Source organism: Oncorhynchus masou, chromosome 33 (assembly GCF_036934945.1).
Source record: "Oncorhynchus masou masou isolate Uvic2021 chromosome 33, UVic_Omas_1.1, whole genome shotgun sequence".
Classification (NCBI taxonomy): domain Eukaryota; kingdom Metazoa; phylum Chordata; class Actinopteri; order Salmoniformes; family Salmonidae; genus Oncorhynchus; species Oncorhynchus masou.
In genome coordinates, this window is record NC_088244.1 from 9,491,201 (window position 1) to 9,509,001 (window position 17,801).

The following is a 17,801-nucleotide window of genomic DNA, read 5'->3' on the forward strand; positions in this document are numbered from 1 at the left end:
CTACTGCTACTACTATTGTTACTGCTACTACTGTTACTACTACTACCACTACTACCACTACTGTTACAACTACTACTACTGTTACTGCTACTGCTGTTACTACCACTACTGTTACTACTACCATTACTACTGTTACTGCTACTACCACTGTTACTACCACTACTGTTACTACTACTACTACCATTACTACTGTTACTACTACTACCAAGACTGCTATTACTACTGCTGCTGCTACTACCACTACTACTGTTACTACCACTACTACCATTACTATTAAGACTGTTACTTCTGGTCGCTCTGGATAAGAGCGTCTGCCAAATGACTTAAATGTAATGTAATGTACTACTACCACTGTTACTACTACTACCACTACTACTACTACTGCTATGACTACTGTTACTGGTGCTGCTACTACTACTGCTGCTACTGATACTACTGTTACTACTGCTGCTACTACTACCACTGTTACTACTACTACCACTACTGTTACTACTACTACTACTGTTACTACTGATACTACTACTACTACTACTACTACTGCTACTACTACTACTGTTACTGTTGCTACTACTACTGATACTACTACTACTACTGTTACTGCTACTGTTACTACTACTGATACTGCTGCTACTACTACTACTACTACTACTACTGATACTACTGATACTACTACTACTACTACTACTGATACTGATACTGCTGCTACTACTACTACTACTGATACTGCTGCTACTGATACTACTACTACTACTACTACTACTACTACTACTACTACTACTACTACCACTACTACTACTACCACCGATACCACTACCACTACCACCGCCGCCACCGATACCGCTACTACTGTTACCGCTACCACCGATACCACTACTACCACCGTTACTGTTGCCACTACCACCGATACCACTACCACCGCCGCTACACTACCACCGCTTCTGATACTACCACCGCCACTGTTACTACTACTACTGTTACTACTACTACTGATACTACTACTACTGATACTACTACTACTGATACTACTACTACTGTTACTGATACTACTACTACTACTGATACTACTACTGCTACTACTACTGTTACTGCTACTGTTACTACTACTACTGTTACTGCTACTACTGATACTACTACTACTGATACTACTACTACTACTACTACTGTTACTGTTACTACTACTACTACTGTTACTGCTACTGTTACTACTACTACTGTTACTACTACTACTGATACTACTACTACTGCTACTACTACTACTACTGATACTACTACTACTACTACTGATACTACTACTACTACTGATACTACTACTACTACTGTTACTACTACTACTGATACTACTACTACTGTTACTGCTACTACTACTACTGTTACTGTTACTACTACTACTACTGTTACTGCTACTGTTACTACTACTACTGTTACTACTAATACTGATACTACTACTACTGCTACTACTACTACTACTACTGATACTACTACTACTACTGATACTACTACTACTACTGTTACTACTACTACTGATACTACTACTACTACTACTACTGTTACTGCTACTGTTACTACTACTACTGTTACTACTACTACTGTTACTGCTACTACTGATACTACTGCAATTTACTCTCTGCTGACGTCATTATACAAAACTCAGCTATGAGGTAGTAGCTACCGGTGATGAAACTGAAAATGTCTGTTTAACCCAGCAACCCAAAATGACTGACCATCCTTCCCTTTCCTCCCAGAACTTCCTGCGCTGCCAGAACAACAAGACCAACTACAACCTGGTGTGTGAGACACTGCAGTTTCTGGACGTCATGTGTGGCAGCACCACAGGAGGCCTGGGCCTGCTGGGCCTCTACATTAACGAGAGCAACGTGGACCTCATCACCCAGACCCTGGAGACGCTCACAGAGTACTGCCAGGGCCCCTGCCACGAGAACCAGGTCAGATAATCGCACACAGTTCGACAGGATTGTTGTTTTTCTTCAGACAGATACTTTGATAATACTGCCAGAAATTAGGTTTATTAAAAGTTCTGTGAGGTTACAGACATAACACAGATACTTTGTCATGTTGTGATAATAACTGTCTGTTTCTGTAGACCTGTATAGTGGCCCATGAGTCCAACGGCATCGACATCATCACAGCCCTCATACTGAATGACATCAGTCCTCTGTGTTGTTACCGCATGGAGATGGTGCTGCAGCTCAAGGTTCACTTCCTGTTGTTCTACTTTATAAATATAGATCTCTGTGTCCTAACTCCTCTCTGTGTCATACCTCTGAAATGACATGGTCAGTGACGGTATTGTTTCTCCTGTTTCCAGGACAACGCCTCCAAGCTGCTGCTAGCTCTGATGGAGAGTCGCCATGACAACGAGAATGCAGAGAGGATACTGTTTAACCTCCGACCTCGGGAACTGGTCAGAGCAAAGACCCATTTCTATTTCTTCTTCTTCTCCCTCTATTCTTTCTCCTCATTCTTCTTTATAACTAACCTCTGAAGCGGCCACACACAGGACGGTGCAGAATTGTACAGTAGACTTCAGCCAACATCAGTATTCTACTCTGCCCCCAGGTAGAGGTGATAAAGAAAGCCTATCAGCAGGAGAGTGAGTGTGAAGTTGGAGTGGTGTCACCTCAAGAGGTCGGCCACAACATTTACATCCTGGCACTTCAGGTAATGGTCCTCTTCAGATTAACGAAGTATATTTATGCACTCTTTTAATAACGTAATTAGTTAATGTTAGAGAATAATGCTTTCACCTGTTATGCTTATGATTGTGGGCCATGTTTTGGTCAGCTGGCGAGGCACAATAAGATCCTGCTCAATCTGCTGAAACCTGCAAAGAGGACCGAAGCGGGAGAGGAGGGTATATCCTCGATGGTCAGTGTTTCTCGCTCTCGTTTCATCACGTTTGTCTGTTAATTCTTTGTAGCCTTTCCAACGTGTGTTTATTTTAAAGTCAGTTCGTTTGTACAAAGTTTCAGTATATCTGCTTTTCTTATTAATTGGAGGAAGTTGTCCTGTGAACGGCCTCCCTTCACATTACCTCTACGTCTATGCTACAGCTGCTCGCATCAATGGCAGCAGACTCACTGCAATCTTTGTTTAACAACTGATTTTAATATAATAAGATCATTAGCAGACACTAATTATATGACGCCCATATGAGTGGCACCAGGAATCAAACCTACTATCCTGGCATTGCAAGCACCATGCCGTCAAATGGGGATATTAGCATATTCGTGCTTCGTTTATATGCCTGGAAACGGTTTAACATAAACCATGCCTTGGAAGGAGTAGCTGTGGATCTAGAATGGAAACACACGCTGAATGGGGAAAGTCAGGATGTTTTGATTCACTAATGATGCTCTCTGATGTTGTTAGTCCTACTCCAGTCTTCTTGGGGGGGTCGAAGGTGCTCAAACTATATATTTTTTTACCTTTAAGTGTGTGTACATTACTGGGATATTGTTTTTCAACAGGAAAAGTTCAAAAAGAGCAGGAGAGTTTCTCCTGTTGACTTCCTGCAGCTGAACTCTGTTTCTCCTGTTGACTTCCTGCAGCTGAACCTCTGTTTCTCCTGTTGACTTCCTGTAGCTGAACCTCTGTTTCTCCTGTTGACTTCCTGTAGCTGAACCTCTGTTTCTCCTGTTGACTTCCTGTAGCTGAACCTCTGTTTCTCCTGTTGACTTCCTGTAGCTAAACCTCTGTTTCTCCTGTTGACTTCCTGTAGCTGAACCTCTGTTTCTCCTGTTGACTTCCTGTAGCTGAACCTCTGTTTCTCCTGTTGACTTCCTGTAGCTAAACCTCTGTTTCTCCTGTTGACTTCCTGCAGCTGAACCTGAACAACAGACCACTCTCTCAGATGTTGAAATCTACGGTGCCGTTGGAGATCGAGGAGCAGGACCCACTGGAGTTCTATGACCAACACACTTCACAGATAGAGGTCTCCACAGCAACACTTCTCCCCTCCATTCACCCCGTACTACAGTAGTCAAGCTTGCTCATTGTGAATAGTCTGAAGTTCACTTGAACTGAAGTGCCCGACTGCAAAAGACCACTGTCCTAACTTGTCCCTGTCCGCCTGTCTTCCGGTCAGATTGTGCGTGAGGACCGCAGCATGGAGCAGATCGTGTTCCCCATTCATCCCATCTGTGAGTTCCTGATGGAGGAGTCCAAGTTCCGTGTGTTCAACACCACTGAGCAGGACGAGCAGGGCAGCAAGGTCACACACTTCTTCCAACAGGCCTCCTTCCTCCACAACGAGATGGAATGGCAGAAGAAGCTCCGCAGTAAGCAAAAACAATTCCACGAACTAACACTCGCACCTGTCTTTTCCTACTGAGACTGACTTCGATGATGACTACTTATTGAGGTCAAGATCTACTTACTATGACTGTGATATGTGGTTGTCCCAACTAGCTATCTTAAGATGAATACACTAACTGTCGCTCTGGATAAAAGTGTCTAAATTATTAAAATATAAGCTTGGCTCTTCTGATGCCGCTGTCCAAGTTCTACTGGCTTTAATCACTCACTCACTCACTCACTCACTCACTGGCTTTAATCACTCACTCACTCACTGGCTTTAATCACTCACTCACTCACTCACTGGCTTTAATCACTCATTCACACTCACTCACTCACTCACTCGGATGCTGTGTGGTGATCAAATCAAATATATTTATATAGCCCTTCGTACATCAGCTGATATCTCAAAGTGCTGTACAGAAACCCAGCCTAAAACCCCAAACAGCAAGCAATGCAGGTGTAGAAGCACTGAAGGGTGTTTGTGTTTCAGGTATGCCGGTGCTGTTTTGGTTCTCTCGCAGGATGAGCACCTGGGGCAGCATCTCCTTTAACCTGGCCGTCTTCATCAACCTCATCATCGCGTTTTTCTACCCCTACGACTCAGGCCAAGGTGAGGCTTGTGTTCATGTCAGTGGAGGCTGGTGAGGAGAGGACGGCTCATAATAATGTCTGGAAGGGAATGATACCGAACATATGAAATCCGTGTTTTATAACAATGGCTGGAATGGAGTGGTATGAGCTGCCCTCCGCTCAGCAGCCTCCACTGGTGTGGGTGTGTTCCCAGAATCCTCATCCTGTGTACTTAATGAAGACAAAGAAACTAAATGTTTCATGTTGTGATTGCTGTCCCCTAGGTGCGATAGACGACTCAATGCTGTCCATGCTGTTCTGGGGCTTCCTGGGTCTGTCTGTCATGGGAATGTTCTCCCAGGGTTACGGCCTCAGGCCCTTCACCGTGGCCCTTATACTGCGCTCCATCTACTACTTTGGCATCGGTCCCACTCTCATCCTACTGGGAACCCTCAATGTAAGCCTCACTTGAGTTAATTCCAACTGGGAGACGAAGTGAAACATTTATGTGGAGGTTAGGATTGGTCTCGTAGGCTAGAGCCGGGTTCTGTTAAACTTATCGATAAATATGCTGAATATCACTGACAACATGGTGATCCAATGACTGTTCATCTGTTCCTCTCCACAGCTGATAAATAAGATAGTGTTTGTGGTGAGCTTTGTGGGCAACAACGGGACATTTATCATGGGCTACCGTGCGATGGTGATGGACGTGGAGTTCCTGTATCACCTGGCCTATGTTCTGACCAGCACCCTGGGCCTCTGTGTCCACGAGCTGTTCTACAGCTTCCTGGTGGGTGACCCTTATGACTCACAACGTTATGTTAATAATATTACTGGCAATAAGTACCAATCACCTGGCATTACATCATTCAGCATACACACACATCTACATACACACAAAGACCCTAGGATTTGTTTTTGTGCTTTTTGTTGTGTGTGTGTGTGTGTGTGTGTGTGTGTGTAGCTGTTTGATCTGATCTACCGAGAGGAGACGCTGTTCAACGTGATAAAGAGTGTGACCAGGAATGGGCGCTCCATCCTGCTCACTGCCCTGCTGGCCATCATCCTGGTCTACCTGTTCTCCATCGTGGGCTTCCTCTGCCTCAAGAATGACTTCATCATGGAGGTGGACCCACTGCCTCAGATAACCTCAGGTACTGGACCATGAGACTCAGACAGACCGTGCCGCAGACACCTGACTTACTGGACCATCACCAACTCATTTGCCTTGTGGTTAGAGTGTCCGCCCTGATATTGGGAGTTCCACCCTCTGCCGAGTCATACCAAAGACTGCAAGAAATGGGACCCTGATGCACCTCTGCTTAGATAAGGCCCTGCAATAGACTAGCATTCAGTTCAGACCTGGTTTTGTTATTTAAATACATTACTGTTGCTGGCAGGTGTATAACATCGAGAACACAGTCATGCAATCTCCATAGACAAACACTGGAATTATAATGGCCTTACTGAAGAGCTCAGTGACTTTCAATGTGGCACCGTCATAGGATGCCACCTTTCCAACAAGTCAGTTCGTCAAATTTCTGCCCTGCGAGAGCTGCCCTGGTCAACTGTAAGTGCTGTTATTGTGAAGTTGAAAAGTCTAGGAGCAACAACAGCTCAGCCGCGAAGTGGTAGGCCACAGAAGCTCACATAACAGGATCGCAAAGTGCTGTATCATGTAAAAACATCTGTCCTCGGTTGTAACACTCATTACTGAGTTACAAACTGCCTCTGGAAGCAACGGCAGCACAATAACTGTTTGTCGGGAGCTTCATGAAATGGGTTTCCATGGCCAAGCAGCCGCACACAAGCTTAAGATTACCATGCGCAATGCCAAGCGTCAGCTGGAGTGGTGTAAAGCTCGCCGCCATTGGACTCTGTAACAGTGGAAATTTGTTCTCTGGAGTGTTGAATCACGCTTCACCACCTGGCAGTCCGATGGATGAGTCTGGGTTTGGTGGATGCCAGTAGAACCCTGCCTGCCCGAATGCATAGTGCCAAAAGTAAAGTTTGGTGGAGGAGGAATAATGATCTGGGGCTGTAGGGGGATAGGCCCTTTCCTGTTTCAGCATCACAATGTCCCCTTGACTGGCCTGCACAGAGCCCTGACCTCAACCCCATCGAACACCTTTGGGATGAATTGAAACGCCCGATCTCACTAATGCTCTTGTGGCTGAATGGAAGCAAGACCCCACGTCAATGTTCCAACATCTAGTGGAAAGACTTCCCAGGAGAGTGGAGGCTGTTATAGCAGCAAAGGGGGGACCAACTCCATGTTAATGACCATGATTTTGGAATAAGATGTTCGATGAGCAGGTGTCCACATACTTTTGGTCATGTTGTGTACTTTCAAATACCTGGATAAAATTCATGGGAGTGTATTTATGTCAGCGTATTTGAGTCGTTTTTTTGCAAGTTCATTCCAATATTCAACTACTTGGTTTTTTTTTCTCCAAAAAAAGGTTCTTAATACTTGTTTAGAAATGTATTGAAAAGTAATTGGGGTGTACTTGTACATCAAGCTATCTCATGCTACAGAAACCGGATATAGGCTCCTGCTCCTATGATAGGTTATGGCACGCCAAGGCTTGAGCAAGGCTAATTACCTTACTGGACCATCAGACAGGTAGCCTGTACTAGCAGTCAGCGTATGGACGGTACAATAACATATGATAAAAAGCAAACATGTATGGTCATTGGTCAGTGTATCGCAGGGTTCCTGGAGAGCTACCCTCCTGTAGGTTTTCACTCCAACCCTGTTCCTGGAGAGCTACCCTCCTGTAGGTTTTCACTCCAACCCTGTTCCTGGAGAGCAACCCTCCTGTAGGTTTTCACTCCAACCCTGTTCCTGGAGAGCTACCCTCCTGTAGGTTTTCACTCCCACCCTGTTCCTGGAGAGCTACCCTCCTGTAGGTTTTCACTCCCACCCTGTTCCTGGAGAGCTACCCTCCTGTAGGTTTTCACTCCAACCATGTTCCTGGAGAGCTACCCTCATGTACAGTGCCTTGCGAAAGTATTCGGCCCCCTTGAACTTTGCGACCTTTTGCCACATTTCAGGCTTCAAACATAAAGATATAAAACTGTATTTTGAAACTGACTTGATTACACACAGGTGGATTGTATTTATCATCATTGGTTATTTAGGTCAACATTGGATCATTCAGAGATCCTCACTGAACTTCTGGAGAGAGTTTGCTGCACTGAAAGTAAAGGGGCTGAATAATTTTGCACGCCCAATTTTTCAGTTTTTGATTTGTTAAAAAAGTTTGAAATATCCAATAAATGTCATTCCACTTCATGATTGTGTCCCACTAGTTGTTGATTCTTCACAAAAAAATTGTTTTATATCTTTATGTTTGAAGCCTGAAATGTGGCAAAAGGTCGCAAAGTTCAAGGGGGCCGAATACTTTCGCAAGGCACTGTAGGTTTTCACTCCAACCCTGTTCCTGGAGAGCTACCCTCCTGTAGGTTTTCACTCCAACCCTGTTCCTGGAGAGCTACCCTCCTGTAGGTTTTCACTCCAACCCTGTTCCTGGAGAGCTACCCTCCTGTAGGTTTTCACTCCAACCCTGTTCCTGGAGAGCTACCCTCCTGTAGGTTTTCACTCCAACCCTGTTCCTGGAGAGCTACCCTCCTGTAGGTTCACTCCAACCCTCTAGCGCACCTGATTCTAATAATTAGCTGGTTGATAAGCCGAATCAGTTTTTACAAAAACTAAAAACGTACTTTATGTTCAGTGTATGGTATACTGTAGGGTTGGGATTTAATTTGGGATCATATTCTGCAGGGCGACATGGCAATGAGGAGGCATCCCAAGACTTTCTGAACACCTGCAGTAGAGATGGAGTCAGCTGCACTGCCAAGGCAGGACTCCTTGCTGAACTTGAGGGTTAGTCTCTATTTATTGTCTCTTCTATTGCTCCTTTAATTGTTAAGTTACCCTCATCGTATGATGGGTTTGGATAGGAAATACAAGTTAAATAATAATAAACACATTTTGGATGGATGATTTGTAAAAATGTGCTTTAAAAAGTCTGGTGTGAGTGGTACATAGCTAAACAATTTTACGGTTTAGCAGAGGAGAACAATTCGGAGCGGGCCTGTGACACTCTGCTCATGTGCATTGTCACTGTGCTGAACCATGGCTTGAGGAACGGTGGAGGGGTGGGAGACGTGCTACGCAGGCCCTCCAAAAACGTACGAACGAAGACCCACCACACACACACCTACTTACAATCCATCAGTATCACTTCATGTCAAGAGTACAAAATGTTCCACAAGCCAACATTCATATTTACATTTGAACAATTTACGTCATTGCGTACCTTGCAGGAGACACTGTTCCCAGCCCGCGTCATCTACGATCTCCTCTTCTACTTCATTGTCATCATCATCGTACTCAACTTGATCTTTGGTGTCATCATCGACACCTTCGCTGACTTGCGTAGTGAGAAACAGAAGAAAGAGGAGGTCCTCAAGACCACCTGCTTCATCTGTGGTGAGACCAATAGATTTTTTGTGAAAGGAACAAAAAAAATAACCATGGTGTGATTATGATCTCATGTTATGCAATCTGAACATTCAACCTGAAACTCCCTGCAGGTCTGGAGAGGGACAAGTTTGACAATAAAACGGTGTCTTTTGAGGAGCACATAAAGTTGGAACACAACATCTGGAACTACCTGTATTTCATCGTGCTTGTTCGCGAGAAGAACAACACGGACTACACTGGACCAGAGAGTTATGTGGCCCTCATGATAAAGGTACAGCAATAGCTGGTTGAGTTCTATTTTAATTGGTTAACACAACCACCTCTAGAATAACTCTCACTGAAACCAGTTTACAACGTACCCTTATTATAAGTAGCATTGGATACCTTTGTCTCTGGGGTCATCTGTTGCTAGGGAAGAGCACTGCCACTTAATATAAGTAGCATTGGATACCTTTGTCTCTGGGGTCATCTGTTGCTAGGGAAGAGCACTGCCACTTATTCTAAGTAGCATTGGATACCTTTGTCTCTGGGGTCATCTGTTGCTAGGGAAGAGCACTGCCACTGATTCTACATGTCCTCCCCCCGTCTGTCTCAGAGTAAGAACCTGGACTGGTTCCCCCGCATGCAGGCCATGTCCCTGGTGGTGACAGATGGAGACGCTGACCAGAACGAGATGAGGAACCTGCAGGACAGACTGACGTCCACTATGAACGTGGTCAGCCAACTCACAGGACAGCTAACAGAGCTCAAAGAGCAGGTATAACACACAGGCCGAGATTCAATCCGTATTGCAGAAGAGACTTTATAGTGCGATTGAAAATTTAAAATGTTCGTGTTCGCGAAGCCTTCATTTACGGTTTAAAACGCTGCATGTCGGCTCAATCGGAAATTACCTTTTTAAATTTCAAATCGAACGATGTCACGGCTCTTCAGCAGTACGGATAGAATCTAGCCCCTAGTCTCTTGTCAGAGACATTGAGGAGCTGGCCAGCTCCGGAACAATATACAATGCACTTATTCACATCTCTTATCAAGGGAAAGTAGCATACTATAATAATGACAAAATAAGATACCTATGATGCTGATCTATTTTGGAGAAGGGGAAAGAAAAAAATGGTAGAATTAGTACAAGTTGGTTAACTGATGTCCTCATGATATAAGCTAGTGTCTCCAGGAGGATGTCCAGGCCTAGCTGGCTGACATACTGTTTCCTGTGTAGATGACGGATCAGAGGAAGAGGCGGCAGCGGCTGGGCTTTGTGGATGTCCAATCAGGAGGAGGAGCTGGTGCTGCTAGCATGTCCCCTAGTGTTGCTGGAGGAAACCATCCGATGTCCAACAAACCCTGATTGATGTCCTGTCTTACTGTGCCACCACGCTTTGCCAAAAGACTGAGTCCGCTAAGCCTATCGATACTGGCCAAGATCAGCCAACGGTCTGTGATGGAACCATCAATCACATGTTAAACAATGTTTTTAGTTGTGACTGATGCTGACAGGACTGAGTTACTGAGGTTGGGTTCTTTGTAATTCCACTCCATTTGTTTCTCCTTAAAAAAAAGGGCTTCAACGCTTCCAGTAACGTCTGGAGAAAGAAGAACATGATCAATCTCTGTTCTTGGTCCAGGCAATCGGAGCAATTGATTAATGGCATTGCACTGTTGCAAACACACCTCAGATGACAACATTGGAATGTGATACTGCGGCAAAGCAAGAAGCAACACGTCCATCCATTATATTAGAAACATAGTAACAATGTACAGATTACTACAGTAGGTCCATGACGAGCACCAAGTGTTTGTCTGAAGCACGCAGAGATTTGGCTTGGAATACGTCTACTTGTCAATGTCTCCGTTGTATTGGCTCCTCTTGGAGAAATGGAAACTTGAATGTTATCTTCTGAAAGCACATCAGTAAAATGTATTTGATTCTAACTGTGTTTACGTCTATACAACATGCCAGTAATAGTATGCAATTTCTTCCAAATGGAAAAAGTAAGCCTTCACTACATTTTTTAGGATAGATTTATTCAACAAAATATATTCCAATAATATTAAAAAGTTAATACAAAGGAAATAATTGAGGATGTACTCTGAAAATAGGATTTGGTTAAGCATACAGAGTTAAGGCTAGAGTTCACAATATATATATATATATATATATATATAAAAAAAAAAGGCAGGCACTTTGAAATGCATTGTTGCAAGTGCTTTCATCTAGGCTAACATTTTTACATTCGTTTGGAATTGTCACTCAAGCAACTAAAGTACGACAACTACAGCCTATTCTTTCAGAGTAGGAAGGTACCTTTTTTTTTGCACTAAATCGCATGGTTACTGTGCTCTGTAATACAGGACCCATTTCAATGAATGTGGCAAAAAAATATATATAAAAAAAACACACTGTTCCATCATACCTCTTGTCTAAAACAGTCTCACACTTCCAGCTGTGAATTGGCTCCCTCCCTGTGCCCTCTCACTCCCCCTTATGGCATATGAAGAGGACCAAATCTGAGAATTGGAAGACCAACATGCTTTTCCCTCATGTAAGTCTATACTGACTCAAATCTAAAAAGGTACAGAGGCTGCATACTCGAAGCAGATCAATAAAACACATTCTTTGAATAATCTGGGCTATTAACAATTCCCTAAGGTTGGTTAAAATTCATTGACAGATTTAGGAGTGCTTTGTCGAGAGCTCAGACATCTATTGTTTTCCCTTAATTCTTTACTGTGTAAACAAGCAAATAACACCCACGTGTAACAGGTAGAAAATTAGTTAGTGGAAAATGTGCCTTTGAAAATCCCTGTTCCCTTATCAAAATGAACTGTGATCCTTTTTATCTTAAAAGTTATTCATCCACTCACATCAAGATTCTGAATGGCATAATTAAAAGAAAAAGGTTTTAAAAGCAGCAGTACTTGAAATATTGACCAGGAAAAATACAATGTTTAATAAAAATATTAGTATTTGCTACAAAGCAGCTGTATCATAAATATAATGATTGAAATAACTTTAGTGTTTTCAATTTACAAGGTAAAGCTAAGTGAATACTTGGAACTTTGGAGACATTCTATACAATGTGATTGTTTTCTGCTTATTGTGTATGACTTGGTCAGTTGAGTGTATATATTAGAATGGCTAACAGTCCAGACTGCTGTAGAAAATACATGTCAAAAGAGACCAAATAACTCATTGCAAGGCTACATGAAGTGCATTCCTCATAACTAACTGGAGTACCATTATCGTCGGGTTAAGTGGCGTCGTCCCGTTTGACCTTGGCCTTAGTGTTTCCCTCGCTCTCCACCAGGTTTTCCTTCATCAGGTACTCCTTCAGGCTGGGCTGGTTCCCTACATCAGCCCCAGAGTCCTGGATCTCCTGTAGCAGCACCTCCCACCGCCGCTTATCCTTGGAGATCTTCCACGACAAGCTGACGTTGGTCTGGAGGAGAGGGATGAGCAGTGGGTGAAAGAGGTGCTGCTGCAGGGCCTCCTGTGAGGGGGCCAGGTCCCTCAGGGCTCGGTCACAGTACTCCTGGGCCTCCCCCAGCTGCTCCAGCTCCTGGAAGCAGGTCACCAGGGCCAACAGGGTGAAGAGCCAGTGGGTGCGCTGCTGGTGGTGAGGCTGCTGTATCCCCTGCTGCTCACAGCCTAGCTTCTCCTGGAGCCTCAGGCCGTTGAGCAGAGGGCCTAGGCCCTCCTGGTAACGGCCCACACGCATCAGCATCTGGCCAGCCTGCAGGTCACCCAGATAGAAGAACTCCAGGAAGGTGGGCGAGCGCCGCAGCTCAGCCAGTGAGTGCATGTGGGCCAGGTACTGCTCAAACGCCCGGCTCCGCTTGGCGATGGTCTCTGCCACAAAGTTCTTGCGCAGCCTCTTGCGGGGGAAACATACACGCTCCATGTGGTCCCCGTGACGACGGCGAAGGCGGCTGTGCAGACGCTCGAAGTCGGTGTATCGCCGGGTGATGACGGCCGGGGTTTTGTCAAACATCCCAGACTGGATTACATGGATGGTGTAGAGCTGAGGAGAGGGAGAGATGTCACACACAGGCTTAGCCAGGGAATAGACTTTCATCTCTGCTGTTTCACACTTACCACATACTTGGAGGAGCTCTCTGGCACCACACTGGCATCAGTCACTTCAAACACCAGCTTCTCAGGCACACTGCAGCTCTGTAAGCTCCTCCAGGTCTCCTGCAGCTGACATGTGAGCAGGGATGAGCCTCCAGGAGACAGGCCCACTGGGCTGGTGTCTGAGGAACAATGAGAGACATCAGCTCAGACTGCCCTAAAACCACTCATCTAAACTGAGAACGATCAGACTGAAAAACCTTCAAGGAAATTTGCGGTTTCAAGAAAACAGGATACCGTGGAATGAATGCAATTGTTATTCTGGTCAGACTGTTTCAGTTGACTGTGCCTAATAGTACATCATTGTCCATACATAATCACAGTTGTGGATGCTCAGCAGCAACCTCAAATATTCTACTGCTTTCATTCCTGCACCTCAGAATATTAGCTCAAAAAGGATTGCAAAGTTCCTGCAACTAAATATAGAACAGTAACAGCACTTAAATGAGTAACGGCACCTATTTTAGTTGCTGCAAAGATCTACATTACCTGTGCTGCTGAATCCATCCTCTACGGTCTCTCCAAGGAAGTCTGAATCACTGTCTGGTCCCGAGGCCGCACCTGGGTCTTCTGATTCCATGGCTCTCTCCCCATCGAAGCAGAGTGTTCCCCCAAGCCGCTCTGAGAGACACTCTGTGTCGTCCTCTAACTCAGAACTCTCTGGGAAGCTGTCCTCTGGTACATCAATTGACTCCCTAGCAACTACTTCTCCTTCTTTGAACAGTGTCCGTCGCAGTCTGTCCAATAGCTTAGAAGCCATCCCATCAGACCACTAGGAAATAGTTTGACATCTCATTTGATTTCAGACAGTAAGTTTAGTGTACAACCTACAAGAAATCCATGTAGGTGTAAGTCATCTTATAATAGTAAATATCAAATCATTATTTCGTATGGTAACAGCTCAGGTCAAATAGGTGACTAACGTTACACGCCCAGCTAGAATGTTTGACTGGAAACATTGTAGTTTATGAATAACAGAAATCCCGAAACCAGACACTTCGAGTAGGGGGTCTTAAAAGACAATAGCTACTTTTATATCTAACTAGTTAGCGGTTCTTTAAATATTGCGTTTGTCTGATAGTTTAAAACACTAAAAACATACATGTATGCAACCAAGACAAGAGCGCCAACGTGCACAATGTATTGTCAACGACTTTAACTAGAAGGGAAAGAAAACCTACCTAGTTACAGTAGCAGACAAGCTAGCTAGTTACAAATGCAAAATAGATTGGCTAGCTCGCAAGACTACCTAAACAGGATTACCTAACTTCATCTAACTAGGTAGCTAAGCGAAGCTAACAAATAGATAACGTTAGTTAGCAGGTCAAATCAGCTTATTTAACTAATTAACTTGTTAACGTAGCTATAGCAACGAGGCAGCATGCTACTGTAGCGAGGAAAAACTATTTAGCTAGCTAATTACGTAGTTACTTGAATTTATTTAGCTAGCTAAAAAAAAGTAGCTAAGTTAGAGTTGTAACTCTTACTCACTGTTATGATGGATCCGTAAAGCACCCAGCCTTATTTCCTCAGCATTGTGCCGCTTCGGTCTCTCTCCCAAACTTATTTAGGACAGTCTGTCCGACCTCTTACCTCTGGATGCGGCCCTGAATGTCTTCTTCTTCGGAATTGTGTTGGCGGATCGCATCCAATTGAAGGTAGATTCACCGCCACCTACTGTACCTACATTTATTTGATTTGTGATATGGTACTACAAGATTGGGGAAAAGTAAAAATATTTTTTTAAACTAAATATATATAAACTAAATAATAAAACAAAACGTTTTATAATAATAAAATAAAACAATAAAATACTATTTACCCTATCAATCACATTTATTTATAAAGCCCTTTTTATATTTAATTATTTTTCTCTATTTAACTAGGCAAGTCAGTTAACAACAAATTCTTATTTACAATGACGGCCTTCACCGGGAAAACCACCTTGTGGGAGGGTCCAGTTGTGATAAAGCCTGGATTGGAACCAGGGAGTCTGTAGTGACGCCTCTAGCACTGAGATGCAGTGCTTTAGATCGCTGGGCCACTCGGCAGCCCTATATCAGCAGATGTCACAAAGTGCTACACAAAAACCCAGCCTAAAACCACAAACAGCAAGCAATGCAGATGTAGAAGCACGGTGGCAAAGAAATACTCCCTAGCAGGAAACCTAGAGAGGAACCAGGCTCTGAGGGGTGGCCAGTCCTCTTCAGGCTGTGCCTGGTGGAGATTATAAGAGTACATGGCCATTTAAGGCCAGATTGTTCTTCAAGATGTTCAAACATTCATAGATGACCAGCATGGTCAAATAATAATCACAGTGGTTGTAGAGTGCAACAGGTCAGCACTTTGAGAGTAAATTCAGAGATTCTCATATTCTGAAAATTCCAAAGTGGAAGACGCTCCTTGCACACTGGCATCTCTCTCTGCAAACATTCTTTCTAAGGCCCTCTGAGCAGAGATTATTTTTGCTATACTGATTGATTGTGGCAAGGAGCCACACATGCAAAGCTATTTATTTGTTGTGTCCCTCCCCCAATTTGCACCTGGCTGGGGTAGAGTGTGGGAAAATACAGCATTTTTAAAAATGTATTGTAATAACATTGTGTAGCTTCCCGCAAGACATTGTGTACAGTGTGCACAAGTGTGTGCACTCACTGAAAATGTTTTTTTTTTTTTTTTTACATATTCTTCACAAAACCATTTTTATTTTAGGTAACATTGGAAATGGGTCCCACAGACCTGAACACCACACAAGGGTTAAGTATCAAAAGTAAAAGTACAAACCATTTCAAATTCCTTATATTAAGCAAACCAGACGACGCCATTTAAAAATAAAAATGTATTGACGGATTGACACTCCAACACCCAGACATCTTTTACAAACAAAGCATTTGTGTTTAGTGAGTCCGCCTGATCAGAGGTAGTAGGGATGACCAGGGATGTTCTCTTGATAAGTGTGTAAATTTGACCATTTTCCTGTCAAAATGTAAGAAGTACTTGTGTGTAAGGGAAGATGTATGGAATAAAAAGTACATAATTTTCTTTAGGAATGTAGTGAAGTAAAAGTAAAGTACAGATACCCCAAAAAACTACTTAAGTAGTACTTTCATGTATTTTTTACTTAAGTATTGCTCCAGACCAATGGTCTGAGAGGACAGAACACTGCCACTCAACACCCCCTGCATCTGTTCTGCAGTAAAACCTCGCAATCCCAAGTATTTCTCTGTTGCTGTCACCACAACCTCTATTTTCTGTGACTTTTGATCAATTTCTGCAGTACAATTGACAACTATAGCTATGAATGCCAAAAAATCTACCTTACAGAAAGCACATATTCTTTCCATCACTCTCTATTAGTCTACGCCTACTCACAGGGATCCTCTCAGCCTCTCCCATCTTCCTCTCCCACTCTCTTCACTGCTCAACACTTTCTGTACTACTCTGACCATAGCAACCTCAACCTGACTTTCTCTCAACGGACACCTCTGATCTTCAGCCCCATGGGCACCTCCACAACTTTATTCACTGAAACTGAAATCTCTGCTCAGAGGGCCAAATAAATTCAATCAATCAATCAGGGGGGATCCAGAGATGTTCTATTTGATGATCTATCAGAGGTCGAATCCCCTGCTCAGATGTTGCATGCATCAACCAATGGTGGCGCGCCGCATCATCAATGGATTGCCAGAACATATGACATGCATGGTAAGGTGATGCATAAAATAACGTTCCAGGCGTTGGAAGATCAGGAATGTTTCATTTAATGTCACATGCACAAGTACAGTGAAATGCCTTTCTTGCAAACTCAAAATGCAACAATTCAATAATCACTGGGAAAAAAACACGAGGAATAAGAAATACACAAAGTAAGTAAGCATACTATATACAGGAAATATAAAAAAATATAAAAAATTCCAATACCATATTTACATGTTAAGTGATGGAGAGAGATATGTATAGGGGCAAGGGGACTAGGCAACAGCATTCAAGATAGCCAGAGTAGCAGCAGCTTGTATGTGAGTGGGTGTGTAGAGTCATTATAAATGTTTTTGCATATTATGTGTGAGTGAGCAGATGATTGGAGTGGGTGTTTGGGTGTGTGTTGGAGTGACAGTGTAAGTGTGCATAGAAACAAATATTGAAATAAAAGGTAAATAAAGATACAAGGTTAGCTATTTATTATGTTGCTTGGGAATAGATGCTGTTCAGGAACCTGTTGTTGTCAGACTTGATGCACCAGCAGAGAAAATAGTCTATGGCCTGGGTGTTTGGGGTCTGACAATTTTT

The 17,801-nt window shown here is 43.5% G+C and overlaps 2 protein-coding genes across 7 annotated transcripts in view; one reads left to right on the forward strand and one right to left on the reverse strand.

Annotated features, from left to right (window-relative positions):
- Positions 1 to 11,314, forward strand: part of LOC135527795 (inositol 1,4,5-trisphosphate receptor type 3-like) — a 46,377-nt gene extending 35,063 nt beyond the window's left edge. For 3 of the 5 annotated variants that reach the window (XM_064956371.1, XM_064956374.1, XM_064956373.1), the window contains exons 42-58: positions 1,743 to 1,943; positions 2,102 to 2,212; positions 2,327 to 2,422; positions 2,578 to 2,679; positions 2,803 to 2,886; positions 3,842 to 3,952; positions 4,106 to 4,298; positions 4,808 to 4,927; positions 5,172 to 5,344; positions 5,516 to 5,680; positions 5,855 to 6,044; positions 8,678 to 8,779; positions 8,966 to 9,087; positions 9,223 to 9,388; positions 9,493 to 9,653; positions 9,978 to 10,139; positions 10,602 to 11,314. In XM_064956371.1, coding sequence (XP_064812443.1) covers positions 1,743 to 1,943; positions 2,102 to 2,212; positions 2,327 to 2,422; positions 2,578 to 2,679; positions 2,803 to 2,886; positions 3,842 to 3,952; positions 4,106 to 4,298; positions 4,808 to 4,927; positions 5,172 to 5,344; positions 5,516 to 5,680; positions 5,855 to 6,044; positions 8,678 to 8,779; positions 8,966 to 9,087; positions 9,223 to 9,388; positions 9,493 to 9,653; positions 9,978 to 10,139; positions 10,602 to 10,730 — 2,388 coding nt within the window. In that variant the 3' untranslated portion in view covers positions 10,731 to 11,314. The remainder of the gene's footprint in view (positions 1 to 1,742; positions 1,944 to 2,101; positions 2,213 to 2,326; positions 2,423 to 2,577; positions 2,680 to 2,802; positions 2,887 to 3,841; positions 3,953 to 4,105; positions 4,299 to 4,807; positions 4,928 to 5,171; positions 5,345 to 5,515; positions 5,681 to 5,854; positions 6,045 to 8,677; positions 8,780 to 8,965; positions 9,088 to 9,222; positions 9,389 to 9,492; positions 9,654 to 9,977; positions 10,140 to 10,601) is intronic. The other 2 variants (XM_064956372.1, XM_064956375.1) reach the window with 1 other exon arrangement.
- Positions 11,315 to 11,386: 72 nt separating this feature from the next.
- Positions 11,387 to 15,178, reverse strand: LOC135527796 (sorting nexin-21-like). Of its 2 annotated transcripts, none has more exons than XM_064956377.1 (4): positions 15,002 to 15,178; positions 14,004 to 14,286; positions 13,479 to 13,636; positions 11,387 to 13,404 (listed from the first exon to the last, which is right to left on the reverse strand). In XM_064956377.1, the coding sequence occupies exons 2-4, from the start codon at positions 14,272 to 14,274 to the stop codon at positions 12,634 to 12,636; spliced, it is 1,200 nt and encodes a 399-aa protein (XP_064812449.1). In that variant the 5' UTR covers positions 14,275 to 14,286; positions 15,002 to 15,178; the 3' UTR covers positions 11,387 to 12,633. The 2 variants fall into 2 exon arrangements, with proteins under 2 accessions (XP_064812449.1, XP_064812448.1); XM_064956376.1 differs by having other exon boundaries at positions 15,006 to 15,175.
- Positions 15,179 to 17,801: the final 2,623 nt, after the last annotated feature.